At 34.1% G+C, this 24,245-nt stretch overlaps 1 protein-coding gene across 2 annotated transcripts in view; it reads left to right on the top strand.

Annotated features, from left to right (window-relative positions):
* Positions 1 to 4,033: 4,033 nt before the first annotated feature.
* LOC123529078 (lysine-specific demethylase 5A-like) overlaps positions 4,034 to 24,245 on the top strand; it is a 38,813-nt gene continuing 18,601 nt past the window's right edge. Inside the window, exons 1-14 of one of the 2 annotated variants that reach the window (XM_053521391.1) lie at positions 4,034 to 4,326; positions 5,535 to 5,612; positions 13,895 to 14,017; positions 14,266 to 14,442; positions 14,733 to 14,864; positions 15,313 to 15,409; positions 15,872 to 15,945; positions 17,225 to 17,383; positions 17,849 to 17,968; positions 19,322 to 19,498; positions 20,397 to 20,489; positions 22,050 to 22,138; positions 22,497 to 22,659; positions 23,097 to 23,216. In XM_053521391.1, the coding sequence (XP_053377366.1) occupies positions 4,168 to 4,326; positions 5,535 to 5,612; positions 13,895 to 14,017; positions 14,266 to 14,442; positions 14,733 to 14,864; positions 15,313 to 15,409; positions 15,872 to 15,945; positions 17,225 to 17,383; positions 17,849 to 17,968; positions 19,322 to 19,498; positions 20,397 to 20,489; positions 22,050 to 22,138; positions 22,497 to 22,659; positions 23,097 to 23,216 (1,761 nt within the window). In that variant the 5' untranslated portion in view covers positions 4,034 to 4,167. The remainder of the gene's footprint in view (positions 4,327 to 5,534; positions 5,613 to 13,894; positions 14,018 to 14,265; positions 14,443 to 14,732; positions 14,865 to 15,312; positions 15,410 to 15,871; positions 15,946 to 17,224; positions 17,384 to 17,848; positions 17,969 to 19,321; positions 19,499 to 20,396; positions 20,490 to 22,049; positions 22,139 to 22,496; positions 22,660 to 23,096; positions 23,217 to 24,245) is intronic. The other variant, XM_053521392.1, reaches the window with a different exon arrangement.

A 24,245-nucleotide genomic window follows, 5' to 3' on the forward strand; every position in this document is an offset into this window, starting at 1 on the left:
TTTATCATATGGATGAATTTTATTCAAGTGGGTATTGCACACAAGGTCGGTATGTATATGCATGCATGATTGTGCATGCAAAATCAATACACTTTTAACGTTTGAATGACGCTAAGGCTTAAAAAATATCCTTGTTTCCGGTAACATGCTCAAAAAATAGGGTAGGTAGGTCGGACATTTTTTGGATATTTTTTTTTTTATTAAGTGAGACTTTTCGGAAATTATTTTTATGTCAAAAAATGAATATAAATAATGTGGTTGTGCCTTTAGAGCATCAAGACACCCCAAGACTACCCCAAGACACCAAAAATAATGTTTTAAACGTATTTTTGAATAGTATACCTTTAATTAAAAACAAAATATCCCAAGTAAGAACATCGAGAACGTAGGTACAGGCGTATTAGACCAGGTAAGTAAGAAAGAAAATAATGTGAAGTTTGTACTTTTTTGTTAAAAAGTTGAAAAAAATATTCTCCAAGGCCATAAAAACATTTAGGGTCGGGCCAAAAATTTAGGGTAGGTCGGAAACAAACATTTTTTACGTGTAATGTCATCATAAATCACACACACACACACACACACACACACACACACACACACGCAGACACACATATGCATACCTTCAATATTGTATGAGGTGTTATCCTCAAATGGTTCTTAAAGTCGTGTACTGAAATGACATGAAAAGATGTACATGTGTATGTTTTATATATATCTAACGAGGTTATATCACAAATAACTAATAATAACGTTTAAAGGCCTAGATTCACTACTATATAAGTGTCCCCCCCCCCCCTCCCCCAAATCAAATATACAACTCCCATCTTATCTGCTGCTCTGCTGCTTTTCAGCGATTATGTAATAGCAGCTGATTAGAGAGCAATTAGCACAGCAGGGACCCCAACTAGACCATAAAGATGTGTGCAGTGGAGTTGAAAGAAATTAATTTTTCTTCAGTAAATGTGGAATGATAATAATAATAATAATTATTATTTTGAGATTATGTAGATGATAATAACTGTTACTTTAATGTTATAATAATGATAATAATAACAGAAACAATCATAATAATAATAATAATAATAATAATAACAGAAACAATCATAATCATAATTGTTATTATTATTATTATTATTATTACATTATCATTAGTATATTATTATCATTATTATTATTATTATTATATCACATATAGGATGATAAAAGATACAGTAATAATATTGAAAATAATAATGATAATAAAACACAAGTATAGTGAAAACTTCCTGAGTTCTTTGTGCTGACAAACAATATTTTTCGATTTGGAAATTGATTTTCATGTATTCATGTAATCAACATTATTTGAATATAAAATTATTGTGTTCCATCTATACTCAATTTTCATTTTCAGTATGTTGCCAAAAGGGACTTTTTTCATGCTTTGCTTTGTAACTTTGAAATTCACATTCTGTTTTCAATTTAGACAAATGTTATTTACAGTATTCTGCAAGCTTTAGATGAGTGAAAGTCACATTTTTCAGAAATATCACAATTCTCCAGACAGAATTTGAAAAAATAAAAACTTGCATGTTTTTTAAGTAAGTTTCTCATTATTTCATTATTGTGAAAATAAGTTTCTGATTATTTTATTATTGTGTTTGATCAACAAATATTTTTCTTTACATAGAAATGCCAAAAAACTAGTATAACTTTAAAAGTTATCAATCGTTCATTAATTTAAAATAAATTACATTGTTTCCCCTTCTCACTAATAGCTGGAACAACTGATACGTATTAGACCTTCCTGCTAATAGATACACTTGTAAGGTAGACTGACTCTCCAATAAACAATGACCCTTGTTTATTGGAGCCATACTGTGATGGTCATCAGCCCCCAACTGTGATGGTGAAGACAAAAATCCCTTGGCCCACTGCCAAAATCTAGGCCTTTAAGTCCTGCTAACTGCGACGATGCATTTTCCGCTACTACAAACGAGATTTTTAATTTAGTCCTTTGATACAGTTTTGTGTTTTTTGAAGTACCACACTGTAAAAATTTAATTAGATTAAAGATTATTGTATCGTGACGTTTATATCTTTTAATACATGTATTATTGAGAGGTGATATGGTCTAGGGTGAAAGCACCGCTATATGGACCCAGCGGTTATGATTCGACTCCCCCCCCCCCCCCCCCACACACACACACGAATCGCACTTCCTAGCACAGCCTCTCTTCTCATAAATTGGCGCTAGTACTGGTAAGAAACTCAGAAAGTAGCTGTCGAGCGTGATTAAATTCCTGGATTTTGTTTCACATTCGATGTAAATTTGACGTGGTTTTAGTAAGAAGAAGAGGGATCTTTTCTTTGTGGACATCCGATGACTGTTTTCTGAGAAGTGCGGCTCAACAGACTGTTACTTTGTCTTTAAAAAAGGCTTGCCGTATTATCGGGCTTGCCGTCTTAGCATATTTTACATTTTCCTCAGTTTTCCGATAATCTTGCTTTATTATTTCTGACAAGGATCTTCAAAAGTGCAAGTATTAAATCCCTGTGAATCGGTTATACGCATGACATCCTTCATGCCCACAGTTATGTTTTCCTGTCAAAAGAGACAGTTCTTTGCCGTCTGAGCATGCCAATTTTTTGTTCAGATATCGGCTTTCCAGTTTTCAGGCTAAAACTGTTCATCTATTTATAAAACCATTTATTTGTATTGAAGTAATTCATTTTTGCCTTTGTCTGCACTATATTTGGCAAAATTTTACTAAGTTTTATAGAACTTACGTTGCTTAAAAGTTTTGAATCGACGAAGTTGTTGTCAATTTAAGCAATAGCTTTTTTAAATACCATTAACACCTTCCAATCAGCCCAATCAAGGCCTTTTAATGTGATTAATAACCTTTAACACCTCGTATGCAGGTATATGCTCATTCTACTTTTTTTTTAGAAACCACTGTCTCCCTACTTTTGAAGTATTTAAGTATTTCTTTTTTATTTTAATGACAAAAATGGATATAAAGCATGTTGGTTATTTTTAGTAAAACATATGTGATAGATATTAGTTGTTTATTTATTCTTTATTTAATTTCTAATTAAAACTTTCTTTTATTATGACCAGAGGTAAGGATTTATTGCTCTCTCTATTCTTACTATGATTTTTAAAAAGTTAATTAGATTTTCTAATATATTATATTTAAAATACTAAGGGCATTGTATTTATTTTTTCATATTTTATTTCAGTTAATTGTCTTATATTTTCAGTATATTTCTTTTACTATTTTATCAAACCTAATTATTTAAAGTTAATTATTTCTAATATAACTCCTTCAAAACTCACGATGATTTTAAATAAAAGTTTTCAAAGTCAAAAAAGCAAAAATGCCTAAAATATTAAGGGGGACAAAATTTCTAAAAGGGGGACGAATTGACCAAAAGGGGGACGAGTTGACCAAAATCGGGACGAGTTGACCAAATTTTATCATGAGGGGGACGAAATGACCAATTTTGGGGGGCGAAATGACCAAATCGGGGACGAGTTGACTAGGGGACGAGTTGACTAGGGGACGAGTTGACTTGATACCGTACTAATAGCATGCACTCGGCGCTATCATTACAGATGATGGATACGTAAAACCGATGCTAAGTGACACGATATGTGCACATGTAGACATGTCTACAAGTTTTGATTTGTGTTCATCAAATTTACCATCATTTTGTGTATATATAATTTATTTAATAAAAGTCACGTGTCTATTAACGTATTCCTATTTTCTTGCATTAAACAGAATAAATAAAAAAAATAATATTTTATGTTGGCATCCTTATTTAGCAAGCCAATCAAATGTAGAGGGTCAATCGATTAATCCGCACATAAACAAATAGTGTTTTTGACACAAATAAATCATAAAAATTCTATAAAGTTCTTACAAACATTAATTAATCTGATTTGGGTTATAAGGGAAAATGAATTACTCCGAATTCCACATCAAAAGAAATTTTGAAATTTCGCTGTTTGTACTACTTTCTTGAACGACTTCCGCCTGTCAAAATCAGGTGTGTTGTTAGGTCCCATCTGGAGTAGTGTTTTGATTTACAAAGTGGAATTATTTTTTGGAACTTTTGTTGGAATTACAGCCTTAACGCACACGGAATATGTCTCAAGATTACAGAGCATAATTCATCAACATGAGTCTTGCCGAGGATCCGTATGTCAACTTCGAGCCGCCACCAGAGGCACCGGTTTTTACACCGACCGAAGAAGAATTTGCAGATTCACTTGCGTACATCGCGAAAATAAAACCAATCGCCGAAAAATATGGAATTTGCAAAGTAAAACCACCAAAGGTTAATAATTTGCGTTTGTTAATTCAATTTGAATCATTTCCTTCAATTTTTGGCAGCTTTTTCTGTGAGAAAATCCACGTAAAATTGATGTATTTCGTGCTGTGTACGTGCATGTAAAATCGACAAAGATGGCGTCGCTTTGTTGGCTCAGCTGGGGAGACCAAAATGGAAAGGACTTCACTAAATTCGCCATAAAATATTCAATTCTGGATGGATTTTGATGATTTATGTCTCATATTGTGTGCAAATTATTCATTTACAGGAAAATGGATACTGGATACTCCGTTTGTTTGTTTTCTTGGAGAATTAGTGAATTTAGTGAAACAAGTGTGGCAATTTCATAAGTCATTCAATCAGGCACAGGCCTATTTTGTCATGGCCATCTGGGCAATTGTGCATTCAGATGTTAATGACAGCTGAAATGGAAGCTCCAAAATATATATTTCTGAATTAAATTGTGAATAATGATGTTACTTATAATACAGTAAAAAGTGTTCATTAATTTTGCAACATTTAGATGAATTCTTGTGGTTTTTTTAATGGCAATTTGTTTTATTATACGCCCTTTGATAGGGTCACTAAGGTCATCTTTCTGCTTTTCCCAGTTTCTGCAATAAGTCCATGTATCGCGCTTGTAATTTTTATTCACAAGTTAGGTATATTTAAAGAGGCTGTTGCGGTTTCGAAGTATTTGTCTTTTGAAAGTTGTACTTGGTATTTCTAGAAAGGTCATTGTTACCCATTTTGCCTAGATGCTTTATTCACTTATTTACCTTCGAAAAGGCTAAAAGTAAAAATTCATTATTCTCAAGGATGTTGGGATTATATCAAACAATTACATAATTCCAATATATAAATACTTAATATTTTTATTTGTTCTGTTTTATGTCAAGGTGAATGGCAAAAATTTTCTGAGGTCAGAATTGCCTTCAAGATTACAACTGAAATCCAGTTGCAGAATTTTTAAACTTTTTAGATATTTATTTGAGGGAATGTGACCAGATATCATTTAGCAATTATAATTATTTAATCTTATGTTTCACAAATGAACTTTGCCGACTAAAGAATCTTAAATTGTGCTTCACAGTCATTTCATCGGCCAGTGTTCAAGAAACTGGAGTTCTGTAAAAATTAAGGGCTTGAATTAATTGATGGATTATCGTTCTTTAGGGAAAATGTAACAAATGGATCTTAATTTGCTGTTGTAGGACTGGCAACCACCATTTGCAGTTGACGTTGACAAATTTAGATTTGTTCCTCGTGTGCAGCGTCTTAATGAGTTAGAGGTAACATGTTCTTTTTTATTTCAATAAATTTAAGTATTTAATTGAAAATTGATAAGTTGTACATGTCCTATTAATATATTAAGAACTGAATGCATTGATATATATAATCATAGGCCTACTGACAAGGCATTTTCAAAGAAGACAGGTATGGAGATATTTCCTTTGACCGCCAAAAGATGAGATGATTAGCACTAAATCAATGCTGCACTTTTGAAATATATTCAATCAAATAAGTGTTTAGGCCAGGTTTGAGCTTTGATTTTAGGGAAGAAAAATCTTAATCACTTTATTGCAGATGATAAATGTGTAGAAATGACAAGCTAGCTGCAGATTCTTCTCTGGTCAAATGATCCTATTTTCTTTCCTTATATAATAACAGTTTTGGTCCTGTTACTGCCCACCTCAGCAAGTTTCCTTTTAAGCAGGTTTGGGAAAAAAAATCACCCACAACTGTCAAGTTTTTACCTATAAAAAATGAAGAAAGGAAAATTGTGTAAACAATAAAAAAACACACCCTAATTGAGGTTACTGGGCCATAACTGGGGTATTCAAGAAAATAGACAAATTGTAAACAGATAAGAAAAAAAGAGTGATTTTATTGAGAATATACAAACTGTGGATCTGTCAGTTAATAGAAAGTTGCTGATTGTGTGTAAATAGTGAGAGAAATAAGGTGAATGTATTCAAGATGGCTGCTAGACTAGCTACTAGACTGATAATAACTGTATTTCTATACTGTTTCCTTTTTTGACGAATTCAATTTCATAGAGACAAAAGCCAGTCTATTTTAGAGATTTTCACACAGGACTGATGTTGAAATTATCAGTCTAGTACAATCCGAAATGCTCACAGAGAGATGATTGGCACCTATGGCTATTAGATTACCAATGGATAATTTGGTACATCATGCTAGTGGTCAAGTGTTATGTTGCTGATCATAAATCTGTTTACCTAACTGATTTTTAATGGTGATACATTGTAACTAAAGCACCATTCTCATCTAGAATAAACCATTTTGCTACTTTTGAAATCTTGATGTGTCGTCTTGCAAATATATTTATTAACAATAATATGTTAATTTTATTTAAAGGATTATTCTAATCAGTAAAATTCTGATACTAAAGAATGGATTTTAAAAGTTTATTACAGCATGTCATTGTCAAAAGCACATTTTAAAAGATATGTTCAATGAGTTCAAGTTTATTCAAAGATAAAGAAACTGCTTTGTATAATAAAAAAAAGATTATGATTGCTATCATATAAAACTTTTCAAAGGTGTTAATAAAACCGAGACTTGTTGTCCCACTGGAAAGCCAGTAGATATAGACAAAATTATGAGAAAGCTGTACTAAAATTAAAAGAAACACAAGTGTCAGCAAAAAATGATTTCTATCCAGTGTCCAAACACCATACTGCAGTCACTGCAGCACCAAACAAAAAAGACCTTTTATTTTCTTAACAAAGATTGACAAATAACAAAACTATTGAAGGTTGTTGCATACATAGAAGGCTGGTGCACCATTCTTATTGCCAGATAGCTAATGCTAATCGCTAAATACAATATTCTTGCTCTCATAATATGCGAAAATTTCAAATATCTAATGTTTATAATGCTGAAAGATAATGCTAATTGTCCTTTGATTTTATGAAATAAAGATCTGCATCATGTTTCATGTGTCTGATTTGAAGCATCTTCTACCAGTTGTCATGCCAACATCGAACAATGCATGTTAGCATTCAGTTTTGTATGGTGTGCCATGCTAATTGCTGAATGTCAATTTTAATGCTAAATGCCAATAACTTTATGCTAAATACATATTATTTAATGCTAAATGCCATTTTTAGCTCGACTATTCATAGAAAAGTACAGCTATTGGACTCGCCCATGCATCGGCGTCCGCGTCGGCGTCCGCATCCGCATCGGCGTCCCGATTTTGGTTAAGGTTTTGTATGTAAGCTGGTATCTCAGTAACCACTTGTAGGAATGGATTGAAACTTCACACACTTATTCACTGTGACAAACTGACTTTCACTGCACAGGTTCCATAACTCTATTTTGCTTTTTTACAAAATTATGCCCCTTTTTCGACTTAGAAATTTTTGGTTAAGGTTTTGTATGTAAGCTGGTAACTCAGTAACCACTTGTGGGAATGGATTGAAACTTCACACACTTATTCACTGTGATGAACTGACCTACATTGCACATGTTCCATAACTCTATTTTGCTTTTTTACAAAATTATGCCCCTTTTTCGACTTAGAAATTTTTGGTTAAGGTTTTGTATGTAAGCTGGTATCTCAGTACTTACTAATGGGAATGGATTGAAACTTCACATACTTGTTCACTGTCATGATCTGACATGCACTAAGCAAGTCCCATAACTCTACTCTTTTTTTTCAAAATAATGCCCCTTTTTCGACTTAGCAGTTTTTGGTTAAATTTTGTATGTAATTTGATATCTCAGTATCCACTAATTGGAATTGATTGAAACTTCACACACTTGTTCACTGTCATGATCTAACATGCACTGTGAAGGTCCCATAACTCTACTTGGCATTGTTACAATATCATGCCCCTTTGACTTAGCAGTTTTTGGTTAAGTTTTTGTATGTAAGCTGGTATCTCAGTATCCACAAATTGGAAAGGATTGAAACTTCACACACTTGTTCACTGTCATGATATGACATGCAGTACAGAGGTTCAATACCTCTACTTTGCATTTTACAAAATTATGCCCCTTTTTCAACTTTTGTATTCATTCAATTGACAAGGCTGTTGAATAGTCGAGCGTTGCTTTCCTCTGACAGCTCTTGTATATTAAATTATTTGTCATTTAGCATTTGGTAATTAGCATGGCACACCGTCCTTCCACAGTATTGGTTTGCCTTCGCATTTGACAATTATGACTCAATGTTAAGATTTAGCATTTGGCATTAAATATTTTGCATTTGGCATGTGGCATTTTTCAAATGAAAGGGTGTAGTTATAATGTTAACTTCTAATGCTTATTTTATGCGAAATATCAAATGCTTACTTGTATTTAGAGTATTAAACATTTTTGATGTTAAAATGAGGTATTTGGTAAATTGAACAAGCCTTCCATGAATAAAAACTATACTATTATCAACTATATAGCAAATAAAATGGTCTAATAAGATATGATAACCAGCGCTTAAAATTTCAAATAATATTACTTTATAGTATACATAAGATTTCAACCATCTCCAGTCCTCTCTACACTGGCGATTAATTGAACAAATGCATGTACCTTATAAGAGATATGTAACTTTAGAAATGTTATGTAGAGTTACCTTTTCAACACCAATACATTTTGAAACCACATGTCTCTATTTAACATTATATTTTTCACAAATCAGTTAATTTTTATTTTAAAACATTTGGCTCTGTAATCTTTACTAAAGATTATACTAGTATGGGGTTTTCTTGATTTGTATAGTAGTAGATAACTCAGCCACGTGTCCAGGTGGGGGGCCAGGGGGCCCGGGCCCCCCCCAGCTGGCTGCCTAGTTACGATTTTTATTACTATGGGCCCCTCAATTAACAAATTTATACACCAGCGCAACTGGCTTGATTTGACAGCAATACACAGGCTAAAGAGCCATAAAACCGTGTCCGGTAGTGGAAATTAGCCCCAGGCATGTCACTGGTAAAAGTTTATCTGTGCATGCTTCATTGATTGCTTGATCGGTACATGTACCTGATTGGGTAGTGGAGAAACTATTATGTTTTTTACTCTTTGGAAGTGTTATAAAATGATCAGAACATTGTTGGTTTTGTTAAGTAAATCTTAAAATGAATCTGAAAATTGAAACATTATGATGGTTGAATTTTGTTTCTACATTAAGGCACATTCCCCAAATTTATTAAATTGATAGATATTTATCCTATCTTTTTATTTTACAACAATTATGAATTTGAAACTACTGTATCAATTTTACTCTTTTGGGTCTAATAACCTTACTTAAAAACTCTCATAGTTTTAAAAGTGGTTTCTCAGTAAATCTCACAAAACGCATCTAAAACTCGTTACTTATGAGGGGTTTTATACATAAAAATATCATTTAATATGTGCTGTGATGTTATAGTTTGTACACATCTATTTATTTTTATAGATCTTTGGTACAGTTAAGAGTTCATTGTCATTTGAAATCTATGATGTAAATAGTAATTGTCATAATACTTCGTTTGTTTTGTTGGAAATCTAAAAACATTTGGCCATTTTGCAAATAGGATACCCTTAATAATTAGACTAGCCACTAGTTTCTATGATTTTTTTCTCTTTTTTATGTTCATAGAGACAAAAGCCAGTCTATTCTAGAGATTTTCTAGGAGGACTGATGTTAAAATTGTAATATTGGACATAGTATATAGACTGGCTCAGTTCATTACATGAAATCATAAAAATGTGGAAAAAAAATTATCATAGTCTAGGAGCTAGTCTTCTTAATAATCATCTTAAAACTTCAACATTTTTTTCAACTGGGTATCATACAGAAAAATAAGTCCATACACTGTGACTGTACAATCATACATATATTGAAAAAGGCTTGATGAAATGATTAAAAAGTAGACTTTTCCTTAAATATATGATACATTCATGCATCCTTAAAGGTGTTTCAGGTAGCGGGAAAATGCATCTATTCATGTGCCATATTAGAAAATTTTCGCAATCGGGAGGGGATACCCCTCCCGAACCCACCACAGGTTGGGCCCCCCCAACAAACAAATCCTGCACACGGGCCTGTAACTAACTGGAGTTAACTGAAGAATATAGTAATAAGTATGCAACATGCGAGATTTGCACAAATAAGAAACATACAAGAATTATAAGCTTAAATGTATTTCTAACTTTGAGACGTTTCTATCTTCTGCAGAAATACCAATTTTGATGTAAAAAATATGCTTTCATGTATTTACATACGGATTTTTAAAGCCAAAAATTCCTTCCAGAAAAGCCATAGACCTTCTTACTAACAGAATACAGGATAACAAGAAATGAAAGCATTCTGTCCAAATATTGGTGGCGGGGTTTATTGCTCAATTACAGTTTAATTCCTTATGTCCATTTAATGACAAGCCGTAGGAATGTATATCTTTCAGATTTTCCAATCTAGCTGCAAGTACCAATACAAAGAAATGAAAATTCATTTCTGACAAAATTTCAACTCAGCTGACCCCTGCAGTTGTAAATCCCAGCTACCAGATGGTCTCAAAAAATTGCATAAACATGTGGCAGTAAACCACTGATCTCTATCAGTTAGGCTGTGGTCAGTTCTTGACATTGATTGATAACAAACCTAAAAAGAGGTTTGTGAATTTTCGGATTGTACTAGACTATGATATTGGACATAGGATATAGACTGGCTCAGTTCACTACATTCAATCATAAAAAAGTAAAAAGATATATCATAGTCTAGGAGCTAGTCTAGATGGCTGCCATTTTGTAAGTCGGCTTATCCTCACTGGTCATGTTGAGACAGGTAGTTGAATGCAAAATATATGTCTGTCTTTCGGCTTTCTCTTGACTTATATCCAGAAATAATTGTTTTAAAATCTGTTCAGACTTACTTCCCATTATTTTTGCAAAACAAATTACAGAATTGCCAGTTACACCGGTTAGGCCAGATATGTTTAATGATGGTTTCTTCGGATTGTAAATGGGCATTGATTGGTATTTTTAATTATTATTATTATAAAATTTTATTATTTAAAGATAACTAGTAAATCTTTCTATGATAATTGTTTGAATGGGTAACATGGGTCTTTTGAAGTGATGTACATATTAAATTGATTTAAATTATATTTTTATATTGTTTTAAAAGCACTCTAAAGTCAAAGATTTAGAGGCAATACATTTTTACCTTTTATGAAGTCATTTAGATATTTATACTAGTTCAAGTATGTACAAGTCCTATTAATACTTTGCCACTTAAAACTTTTCATTAATAAAAGGGTCATTCTCTGTAATATGTATAGTGAAAGAAAGATTGTCAAAAATTGTATGTCGTAACAAAGAAACAGGTGCCAGCTTGGTAATACCATACTGGTAACTGGTTGTTATAATATTACATAGATTACAGTGGTTTTTTTTGCCATTTGTAGGGCCGTAATTTGGCCCTTCCCGTCCATTAGTAAGTACATCAACACCCCGTCCCGGCTCCCCCTGATTTTTTACTTCTTTTTTTACATATTAAAACCATAGCTCCTTGTAATTTCAGATAAATATGTTAACTTACCCAGTAAACCATACCATTTAAAATACAAGACAATGTACTTTCACATTATTTTCTCTTTTTTTAGAGTAACATATTTATATATAATGGAAAATGTTATTATTTCCATGCTATTTCCTCCCTATTTCAGTCATTACAACTCAATTTTCACAATTCCACTGAAAATGTTTTTATTTCCATGCTATTTCCTCCCTATTTCAGTCATTACAACTCAATTTTCACAATTCCACTGAAAATGAAAAGAACGTTGTCCTGGAATTTGAGTCAATTTTGACCAAAATATTACTAAAATTCCTTACTTTGAGAATATGAGTTCTTTTCTGTAAGTACTAAAAAAAGCCCTGTTAAAAATGATTTGTTGGTGAAAAAATCTAATAAACTATGTACATATTATACTAAGTTTGTTTTCTTATACTAAACCACTTAATTTTTACCATAAAATGGGAGTTCTTGCACCAGTCTGACTTTTTGACATTACTACATACCTAGATACAGATATTCAAGATCAAGCACCAGTACCTATTATTTTTAATACATATATTCCGTTTTAAACTTGATTCTCAGTCAGTACACAAAGTTTAAAGAAATTCTGTCTGTAGGAAAATTTTTGCCTATATACATATAGAAAACTATCAGATCTATGTGTCTTTATGTGAATAGACAAGTAGTTCTTGCATACCAGACGGGGATTTCCAGTATTTTTACCGGTGCTGGAAAAATCCATCTTACACCCCGGGGTGTAAGATGACTCTCGTGCTTTAAATGACGTATTACGAACTACTTATATGTAGAAGATTTATGTAGTTATTTGTATTTTATTTCGAAAAACGGAATAAAAATCCAGTACCTCGACAGTTCCTCTTTGTTCTTGATAGTATATTTCTCGATTCAAAACACGTTATTTTATCAAAAATTCATAACGTTACGCTGCAACTGATAAAACAAAACCGGAACTAAACATTGTTATTTGTCTTTGAAACGTCATGACGTCTTTCCTGTTTACGGACGTTGGTTTCCCGCGCTTTGTTTAAATACGCTGCTATAAGAAATAGTTCTAAAACGAAAGCCGTTCGACTGATTTTATTTTTATTATTATATCTTGATACCGGTATGCAAGAAAAAGATTCTGTCACTGGTTATAGGTGCAGATAGGAATATCCGGCTCTCGGGTAACTGTTCAGGCGGTAACTCGGTAGGAACCTCGTTACCGCCTAAACAGTTACCCTCGAGGCCGGAAATTCCCATCTGCACCTATAACCAGTGAAAGAATCTTATAGTATCAGTGGCTGCTGAAAAACTGTGTACAAGACATGTGAATAGTTCAACTGAATACACCTATTGATGATGTAACCTTTAATTTGTTTATTTTCTTGTGCTACAGTTTCATCCATGTTGAAAACATAAAAAATTAATCAGCTCCCACTGAAATGCATGGGTACCAAATTAAATTAAAAATCATTGGGTAACGTGTTTCAGAATGCCCAATTCAGTTCAGCCAGTACCCAATTCAGACTAAAATCATGAGGCAATACCCAGTTCATTCTGAAAGTTTAGTATCTGTTGCTCTGGTTAGGTAGCTACTGAATATTCTGCTATATTTCGAAGTATTTTTTTGATTTGATATTATTCAAATTATCATTCATACAAATAGACTGAAAGAGTCACTAATGTTAGGTTTTTCATAGACTGGCATCAGTCGTTAGAGTCATTAAATGTAAAGCACATAGCCATAAAATCAATCCTCTCTGATACCACTTTCTGAAAAAATTTACAATATCTCTTGCCTCTGTCTCTGTTGAGATGAGCCTAGAGAGAAAATGTTGTAACAGTTGTTTTTTCTGAGAAAATATCAGTGTCAGTATGAAGAAATTAATATTATTACAGATTATTTGATCTCAAAAGACTTTGTAAGTCTAGGTTTTTCAGTATGTATGAAGTGGCCATTCTGTGAGGTAGTGAGAACTTTGATATTACTGCTTGCAGTTTTTTCTTCAGTTCATTAATAATATTTAATACATTTAAAATTAGGCAAAGTCCCGCATCAAGTTGAACTTCCTGGACCAGCTGGCAAAATTTTGGGAGTTACAGGGAAGTAGTCTGAAGATTCCTCATGTTGAACGTAAACTGCTTGATCTCTATGACCTCTATAAGGTAAGTAGTCAAAATAATGTATACATTTTACAAAGCATTACCCCACCCAGCAATGTGTTAAAAGGAAGGTTCTAAATTCTGTAACAATCTTGATGTTTAATTTTATTTTATAAGGGGAAGTAAAAGCCACAGAGGCATAGTTGTCTGTAAAACAATTATTGCATTTGTAAATAAACTTCACTTTTGTAAAAAAAAAAGATTAAATCTTTGAGCATCAGCTACATCAGTAAGTTGTGATATTTTTACAGACTGTTGAGAAAGAAGGGGGAATGGAGTCAATCTCACATGATAGACGATGGACCAAAGTTGCAACATCTATGGGGTATGAGACAGGGAAAGGAGTTGGAGGGACCCTGAAATGCCATTATGAGAGATTACTCTTTCCTTATTATCTCTTCAAAACAGGAGCTTCTCTTGAAGCAGCAGTAAGTGAAAGTTTGTTATGTTGGTAAAAGACGTATTGAATCTTTATTCTTGTCAGAAAAGGGTATACACTTATGTACTGGAATATGAAACCCTTTGTTGAAATATTTTATTTAGGCATGTAATTATTTCACATTCAGTTATTAAAAAGTGAAAGAATATTCCTGTCACTTAGAAGAGCTCGTTAGAAGAGGTTGTATCAGAAGTAAAAACTTAGTCTCATGTGCTGTCAGCATTTTAAAAGACTTGTTTATTTACTTGAATTTCTTCAAATATGAGTTGTGAATTTAAGAATTTGAAGATCAATGATGAGTTAGAGGAGAATTCTGCTGATGCTGATTACAAACCACATGGTATTGAAGAGAGAATCGCCAGTGGTAGCTATAAACGAATACCAAAGATGGAGAGAAAAGAAATTAAACAGGTAATTCTGCAGAAAAAACTCTAACAGTAAAATATGAAATGTAGATATTTTGATAAAAAAACACAGGAACTTGGGTTTGTGTCCCATCTGTCACAAAGAGTGAATCCATCATGGCCTTGAGAAATATCCTACATTTTCTCATGAAGCTGTTTGAGAATATGCATATGGTTTTGTTTTGTTCATTTGTCTGTTCTTACAAACATGTACAAATGAAGGATCCAGTGATAACTTTTCGAGTTCAGAGGACTTTTCATGAAACCTGGTCTATAGACGACTGACTGTGGTGCAGTATGAAAATGTGGTTGACATGGCAACAAAAAATTATTTATTTAAAGTTCTCAAATTTATTTGCATGCCGCTTCTGGTAAAGTCAATTTTATCTTGCTATAATTATTATTGTGAAGGAGTCAAAAAAAATTCTTAAATTTATGTTTTCTTTATTGTATAGGAACCATCTGTAGACTTTAATAAGAACCCAGAGTTAAGGAAGTTACAGTTCCATGGAGCCGGGCCCAAAGCTGCAATACCAAAAGGGGAGGAGGAAGGTAATGTGCAGTATGTACAGGTGTCAGGATGAAAGTCACCTTTTGACCTTGTGTTGATGTGGCTTAAAATCCTGAAAAAATAAATCCTGTCAGAATGAACAACTTTTAGGAAAGCCTTGATGAGCAGAACACCCTTTACTTGCCAACATATAATCATTTCAGTTTAAGCATGCTTTGTGTATGTGAAATAAAAGAGTATATATTTTCTTAAAAAAAAAAAAGATGAAATCTTTGTATACCAACATCAATTTCTGTTTAATTCACCATTATCCAGCATGATTTGCATTAGAAATAATTTATTGCAAACGAGTATTTTAACACTATTTATACACGATGGGCGGTTATACGTCGGGCGTAATAATTCCACGAGGGCACAGCCGTGACGTCATTGTAGCGTAAGAGTGTTTAACAGAGAAAAGGATATTAAAATTATATATAAACTTGGTAAATTTTATATTTCAGAGGAGAAACCAGATGTAAAGGAGGGAAAGAAAATGAAAACCAGAAATAAAACAAACCCAGGACTTTACACTTACGTAAGTAGATCAGCATTTGACAGCCTTAGCTGCTTGACTGTACACTTGCACTAAACATGGTATTAACTTTCAGCTGTACATGATCAGAATCCTTAGGTATGCTTGCCAGAAATGTTTCACTTTACAAATATGTCTGGGCAGTTCCACTTTGTTTGAACAGAAAACAGTAGTAATTCTAATGAATATTTTTAGCTTACCTCAGCACAAAGATCCTCTTAGTAAGCATTAACGATGGTTGGATGTCTGTTGTCCACTTTCCTTAAAGACTATCTCCTACCACTAAGTCAATAAGATGGAATGTTCCTTTGATGAGTCTGTTTCAGATTCCTTCAAATCTAGGTCATTCATGCAGAATTCTGGTTGCAGTGGGAATCAAATGGAGAACTGTTAAATATGTTCTCTTTTGGCATGATTTCAAAATAATTTTATAGCAGTGCTCTTTGGATGACCCACTACCAAGGTACAATGTACTTCAAACCATGGTGTATTGAAAAACAACATTCTGTCAGTGGTGAGGCTTGTATTTCTTAACGATTTCACAGTAAAGTTACTTGGATGGCCCCCTACCAGATTTCTTCAAACTCTATTGATATGATAAAAAATGCCTGCCAGTGGAGTGGGCTTGTTTTCTCTATATGGTTAAGCAGAAAACTTTGAAACTCTTCTTCTCTGGAACCACCAGGTGAATTTTTAGAATAATTTCACTGAAAAGTCCCTGTGATGGCCACCTGCCAAGTTTTTTGAAGCCATGTTGATTTGTTAAAAAAGCTTCAGCGTAAGGGGGTTGGACTAGTTATTCTATATGGCTATGGAGAATAATGAAATCTTCACTTCTGAAACTTCAGGCCAGATTTCCTACCAATTTCAAGGCAATGTTGTCTTGGGTGACCCAAGCCATGTTAATTTGTTAAAAAGCATGGTCGCAGTGGGTTGGGCTAGTCTTCTCTATTTGGCTATATGAAAAAGTTTTAAAGATATTTTTTCCTGTGAAACGGTAGGCACTATTTGCAAACATTTAAACCGAATGTTCCTTGGGTGATCTAAAAATGTCTTCAGATTATTCTGTTGTATTGGCTGCCTGCTGCTGAAGTTAGGTAAGCCAGCTGTGAAGCCCCTGTGAGCGGTCTAGAGCCATTATGGCTCTTGTGATACTCGAAAATGTGAAAAAACATTATCTCATTTAGGAATTAGTTTAATTATTGTAAATATAATTTCATTTAGGATTTGATGCATTTATACTTTTCACATGTTTAATTTCTAAGATGTTTATATTGACTAGGTTGACTTGTATTACTGTCACACGTGTGGGCGTGGTGACGGGGAGGAGTACATGTTGCTATGTGACGGTTGTGATGATGCTTTCCACACATACTGTCTAATACCACCATTGTCAGAAATACCCAAAGGAGACTGGAGATGCCCCAAATGTATACAACAGGTGCTCACTGAAAAAAATTTATTCTTTTAGTTGTTGCAAACTTTGTTGATGTAACAAAACAAACACCCAAGAATATGAAGTGTAGAACTAACAGATTATTTTTTTCTTCATTGTGTATTGTTGCATCAAACTTTCAAGATATAGCAAGGTCTCAAGGAATATAATTTGCACAATGCCTATACTGCACAAAGTGACTTGACGTTGAGATGCAAGTAATTTGGCCGCACAGTTTGATTAAGAAAAAATGTAATACGTTTAATTGAGAAAAAGAATGTCAGATTTTTATAAAGAAATATTTGATTTGAAGGTCATCTAAAAGGCATTGTGCATGCTATTTTATTGTGGAAACATCTTTATATTCTTGTGAATGCATAAAAAACAACTTCTGAATATTGGAACTTTCCTGAAGTATTACAGAAAATAACATTTTGAATTGAGTTGAATATTCTGGTTTGTGTAATTTAGGCATGTAGCAAGCCACAGGATCCATATGGGTTTGAACAGTCAAAGCGAGAGTTCTCTCTACAGTCCTTTGGGGAGATGGCAGACAACTTTAAGAGCAACTACTTCAACATGCCTGTACATGTGAGTTATCATTACTGTTTCATCATTCATTACTGTAACAGCACAGTTCACAGATTTTAATACAATAAGGGATTTGCAGTCTTCAAATTGTGTATATGTGTATGTATGTTATAATAAAATTACAGACAACACTTTAAGGATGTTTTTTTTTAGCTCACTTGAGCCAAAGGCTCATGGTGAGCTTTTGTGACCGGTCAATGTCCGTAGTGCGGTGTCCGTTCGTCAACATTTTCTAAAAAAATCTTCTTGAAAACCACTTGGCAGAATTACACCAAACTTCACAGGAATGATCCTTGGGTGGTCCCCTTTCAAAATTGTTCAAAGAATTTCATTCCATGCAGAACTCTGGTTGCCATGGCAACCGAAAGGAAAAACTTTAAAAATCTTCTTGTCCAAAACTGCCAGGCACCGAGCCTTGATATTTGGCATGTGACATCATCTAATGGTCCTCTATAAAGATTGTTCAAATTGTGCCCCTAGGATGAAAAGAGGCCCCGCCCCGGGGGTCCCAAGTTTAACATAGATTTATATAAGAAAAAACTTTAAAGATCTTCTTGTCTGAAACTACAAGACCTAGGCCTTTGATATTTTGTATGTAGCATTGCCTTGTGGTCCTCTGCGAAGATTTTCAAATTGTGCTCCTGGGATGAAAAGAGGCCCCGCCCCGGGGGTCCCAAGTTTTACCTAGACTTACATAGGAGAAAACTTCAAAAATGTTATTGTCTGAAACCGAAAGGCCTAGGCTTTTGATATGTGGTATGTAGCATTGCCTAGTGGACCTCTTACAGAATTGTTCAAATTATGGCCTCAGGGTAAAAAGAGGCCCCATCCTAGGGGTCACTTGTTATATGAGTTATATAGGAAAAATTACTTCAAAAATTATCAGATCATATTTCCTAGACTGTTTAATTATATTTACCTGATGTACCCAAGTGATTACGGGTCACCTTACAGTGACCTTGACCTACTTTCTTGTTTTTTAAGATACAGCCTTGAAATTTGGATATCATGTACAGTTTTGCATACCGGTCTTAAAACTGACTTTCAGTGACCATGAATTTGACCTACTGACCTACTTTATAATATTTTAGCATCAGTTTGCCATTTTAAACATGTGGCTCATATTTCTCAGGTGAGCGATACAGGGTCATCATGACCCTCTTATTTTATTTAAGGGTTTAGAGGATAATGCATGCATGTCATATGATATGCATTTATAGTGAAAAATTAAAATGTCACCCTGTTTAAATACAAGTCAATTTCTTTTTCTGCAGTAACCATATGACCTCTTAACTAATCAGAAACCCACTTAATGGAGACCACTGATTACTTTATGCACACTGTCTTATTTAGATGGTGCCATGTGAGATGGTTGAGAAGGAGTTTTGGCGTCTTGTGAACAGTCTAGAGGAGGATGTGGCAGTGCAGTATGGGGCTGATGTTCATGCTATGGACCAAGGTAGCGGGTTTCCAACAAAGGCTGTTAAAGAACAATTTATGGAAGATGAGGTAACAGACTCTCTTACCGAGGTATTATGAATAAACTTTCTTATAGGGGTAGCCACAGTCACTGGAAAGCAGGTTATGTAAAACAATTAAAAGAGGAGGTATTAGTATTTTCTAACAAAAATGTACAGAATTTTATTTAGGGAAGGCAGGAATGTCTGTCCTGAAGTTTCGAGTTTTGAAGGATAGTCATAGCAATTTTCTTACTGCAAAGAATAGAGACCCATGTACCAACATTAATAATATAAGTTCACTGGTCCATTAAGCTTCATGTGCAGAGGTATGATATTAAATTCTAATGATTCAGTAAGTTTGCAAATTGAATCTGACACACATAGTTAATGGAGTATTTTCTCAAGTACTTTAAAAGCTTCTAGAGACCATTTTAAAATTGGGGTGTTTTTTGTTAACCATTTTTTGTGGCAACCTCTAGCTGTATATTTGTGTTTGTCCAGTAACTGTTGTGTTATTTTTGTTTTATATGTAAATACAGATATAAAAGCGATGCTTAATTTTTTTTTATTTTATAGAAGTTTTGGAAATGAGATCATGATATAGTGTCATGCATTTATACATTACAGGCTTTTCATACTGATTTGGTTTACTTATGTATTAAATTTTTCTAAAAAGGCTGTGTATTAATTTTGTTTAGGGCATCTTTTTATATTACTTCAGTTGCAAGATAGCAGCACTATCTGTATCAAAAGATGAAAAAGCTTGGCAGTGTACTTCCATACACTTTAATAGAACATATTTCATCATTATTCTGATAATTATTATGTTAAGACTTGTGAATGAATGGTTATTACTTGTACAGAATGCAGTACAATTGGCCAGGTTAAAACTGGACCACTTTCTATAACCAGGATAGTGTTGCAGGGTTGCAGCTGGACTGTGTTATATGTATATGTCTATATTTCAGGAGTATATGAACTCTAGTTGGAACTTGAACAACTTACCAGTGCAGGAGGCCTCAGTGTTGTGTCATATCAATGCAGATATATCAGGCATGAAGGTTAGACCATATACATTTCTTGTTTCTGGTATCTTAGCTAGAAATCGTGTAAATTTGAAATTGATGTAATAAACATTGCAGCTGTCCATTAACCATTGTCCTTTATTGCAGTATGTAAATTGCATCTATTTAGCAGAATATCCCTGTTATTGAGACAAACTTGTAACACACTGCCATCATTAACATGTTTGAATAACTGTAAAAACTGTAAATTGCAATATGTACATTTTGTATCCTTTTTATACCCCCACAAAACGAAGTTTGGGGGGGTATAAAGGAGTGAGCTTGGCAGTCGGTCGGTCCGTTGGTTTTGCATGGTTTCTGGATGATAACTCAAGAAAGGATTGACCAATTGAAATAATTTTTGGTACACAGGTGTAACATCAGAAAATACAGGTCAAGTTTGAATTTGAGGTCAGTAGGTCAAAGGTCAAGGTCACAGTGACCCTGAGCAGTTAAACGGTTTCTGGATGATAACTTGAGAACGCTTGGACCTAGGATCATAAATTTTGGTACACAGGTGTAACATCATGAAATGCAGGTCAAGTTTGACTTTGAGGCCTGTAGGTCAAAGGTCAAGGTCACAGGGACTTGGAACAGTTAAATGGTTTCCGGATGATAACTTGAGAACGCTTGGGCCTAGGATCATAAATTTTGGTACACACGTGTAACATCATGAAATGCAGGTCAAGTTCGACTTTGAAGCCTGTAGGTCAAAGGTCAAGGTCACAGGGACTTGGAACAGTTAAATGGTTTCCGAATGATAACTTGAGAACGCTTGGGCCTAGGGTCATAAATTTTGGTACACAGGTGTAACATCATGAAATGCAGGGCAAGTTCGACGTTGAGGTCTGTAGGTCAAAGGTCAAGGTCACAGTGACTCAGAACAGTTCAGTGGTTTCCGGATGATAACTTGAAAATGCTTGGGCCAAGGATCATAAATTTTGGTACACAGGTGTAACATCATGAATTACAGGTCAAGTTCGACTTTCGACTTGGAACATTTAAAGGGTTTCCGGATGATAACTTAAGAATGCTTGGGCCTAGGATCATGAAAATTGATTGGGAGGTTGGTTATGACTAGCAGATGACCCCTAATGATTTTGAGGTCAGTAGGTCGCAGGTCATGGTGACAGTGACCCAGAACATTTAAACAGTTTTCGGACAATAACTTCAGAATACTTGGGACTAGGATCAGGAAACTTTATCTGGAGGTTGGTCATGTCAAGCAGATGACCCATATTGATTTTGAGTTCCAAAGGTCATTTAAACCTTTTACGGACAATAACTTGAGAACGCTTGGGCGGAGGATCATGAAACTTCACAGGGAGGTTGATCATGACTAGCAGATGACCTCTGTTGATTTTGTGGTCAGTAGGTCAAAGGTCAAGCAAGTTCGGCTTTGACATTGGCTTAGTTCTGTGACAAGGCCATATTGTGGGGGTATAATTCGTCACTCTTGTGACAACTCTAGTTTTTTTTGTTTTTTTTAAACTTTAACAGACGAGGCTTGTTTCAAATGTTTGAAAGACAATAAATGTAATACTGATTATTTGACAGGTACCATGGTGTTATGTTGGGATGTGCTTTTCCAGTTTTTGTTGGCATATTGAAGACCACTGGAGTTACTCAATTAATTATATGCACTGGTTAGTATGAAATTTGAAAATAAAAAACCCAAAAAATCTTTCTTTGCACATGAAAGGCAAATTCTTGAGAGGTGTTTTTTAAGAGCATGGACTAAAACAAGATCTTGTCCTGACTTATTGTCAAAATTTCTGCAGGACCAGGCCCCTTGTGTTCACAAAACAGTTTGCGGTCTGGGCTAAGTTTGAGCTTGAAATTTTAATATCAGTTTACTAAAACTTCATGATTAAATTTCAATTTAGACAGACCATTAATAGTTAACAGCCACTTGAAAATAGTTAACTTAAAATTTAGTTTTAATTATGTGTCTGTGTGATGTTAAACCCAACAAAATAAATAAATATATGATTTGTTAAACAGGGGTGAACCTAAGACCTGGTACGGAGTGTCGGGCAATAATGCTGACCAGTTTGAGGAGGCCATGAAGCGTACGGCACCAGAATTATTTGAGAATTCACCAGACTTACTACATCAACTAACCACAATCATGAACCCCAATGTTCTCATGAAACAAGGAGTGAAGGTAAATTTTCACCCTTATTGGCTTTGAACAGACAAAAATCAGTTTAACAGTTAGCAGAAAGGTTGTAAGCAAGATAAAGCTTTTTGCCAGTTTAATTGCTCATTTATATGTAGATGTTGCAAAATTATTATACATTCCCTTGTATGTGAGAATTTCCAAGTCAGTTATTCTTTTACTTGTCCAGGTGCTCAGACAACTGGTAGGAATAGTACTGTGAATCGGAAAATTGCAGGTTTGCATGGGCAAGTATTTACCAGTGATGATTTCACAGTCTGCAAACATAACTCAAATAGTGCTGAAATGTGACAAACAATCAAAAACAGTCATTTCATTACTGTAAGATTTCTAAAATCTTGTACTGTTTTTATTGTAGATTTATTAAATCAATAAATTTTATGTTTACAGACACATCAGATTAATTATTCTTTGACTTGCAGATTTGCCGAACCAATCAACATGCAGGAGAGTTTGTGATTACATTCCCAAGAGCATATCATGCTGGCTTCAACCAAGGCTATAACTTTGCTGAAGCTGTCAACTTCTGTCCCTCTGACTGGGTAAGATATCAGAAAATTATGTATTTAATATCACACAAGTTGACTTATTAACTGTAAGAAATTTCAGCATTATGGTTAGAATTATTTGTTGACAAGTGTTCAGCACACCATAACTTAAGTAAAATCACACCGTCAAGAACTGAGGCTAGTCAGTCATCACAAAATTTCGTTTACAATAAGTAACATGTAGATTTTTTTTTTTAATAGTTTGAAATTCACATAAGTGCTCATGTAGAAGTTTTATGCCCGCTTCGAAGAAAAGGGAATATCTTCTTTTGCTCATTGTCAGTTGGTTGTTCTGGTTTGTCTCTACATCATTTGTTTCTGATCATTAACTAGAAAATGCTTAGTCTCACAAGGATTACACTTTATAGGATTATTCCCTGTCGTCAGAATATTACCCCTGTTGTTTCGGGGGTCAAAGGTCAAGGTCACAATGATCTTGAGACTGAAAACTGATTCTGCTCTTTAACCCTTACCCTGCTAAATTTTTATATTGAACATGTCCATCTTTCAATTTGGACAGCACCATAAACTGTTAAAAGGGGTGCTTACCAAAAAGATACTGATTGAATGGCAAACAGTGCAGACCATGATCTGACTGACTGATGTGCAGGCTGATCTTCGTCTGCACTGGTCGCAAAGGCAAAATCACTTGCTGCCAGCAGGCTAATGGTTAACTAAAGAATGCTTTGGCCTATAATCATTGAGCTTAATAGGAAATGATTGAATTTGGTCAATAGATGATCCCAAGTATTTTTAGGGTCTGTAGGTCATAGGTCAAGGTCACTGTGACTTAGAGACTGAAATGGATTTCTGCACACTAAGAACAATTTTATCAACTGTCATCAAACTTTAAAAGATGTTTACCTGTACTCAGTAGATGACACATTTTGTTTTAGGGTCATTAGGTCTACATGTCAAGGTAATAGTGACCTCTAGACTGAAAATATTTTTTTCACAATAGTTAAAGAATTCTTTGGCCTACTGTCATCAGATTTTATATCACCCCTGTTACATGGGGGTCAG

The sequence above is a fragment of the Mercenaria mercenaria genome, chromosome 13, assembly GCF_021730395.1.
Source record: "Mercenaria mercenaria strain notata chromosome 13, MADL_Memer_1, whole genome shotgun sequence".
NCBI lineage: Eukaryota > Metazoa > Mollusca > Bivalvia > Venerida > Veneridae > Mercenaria > Mercenaria mercenaria.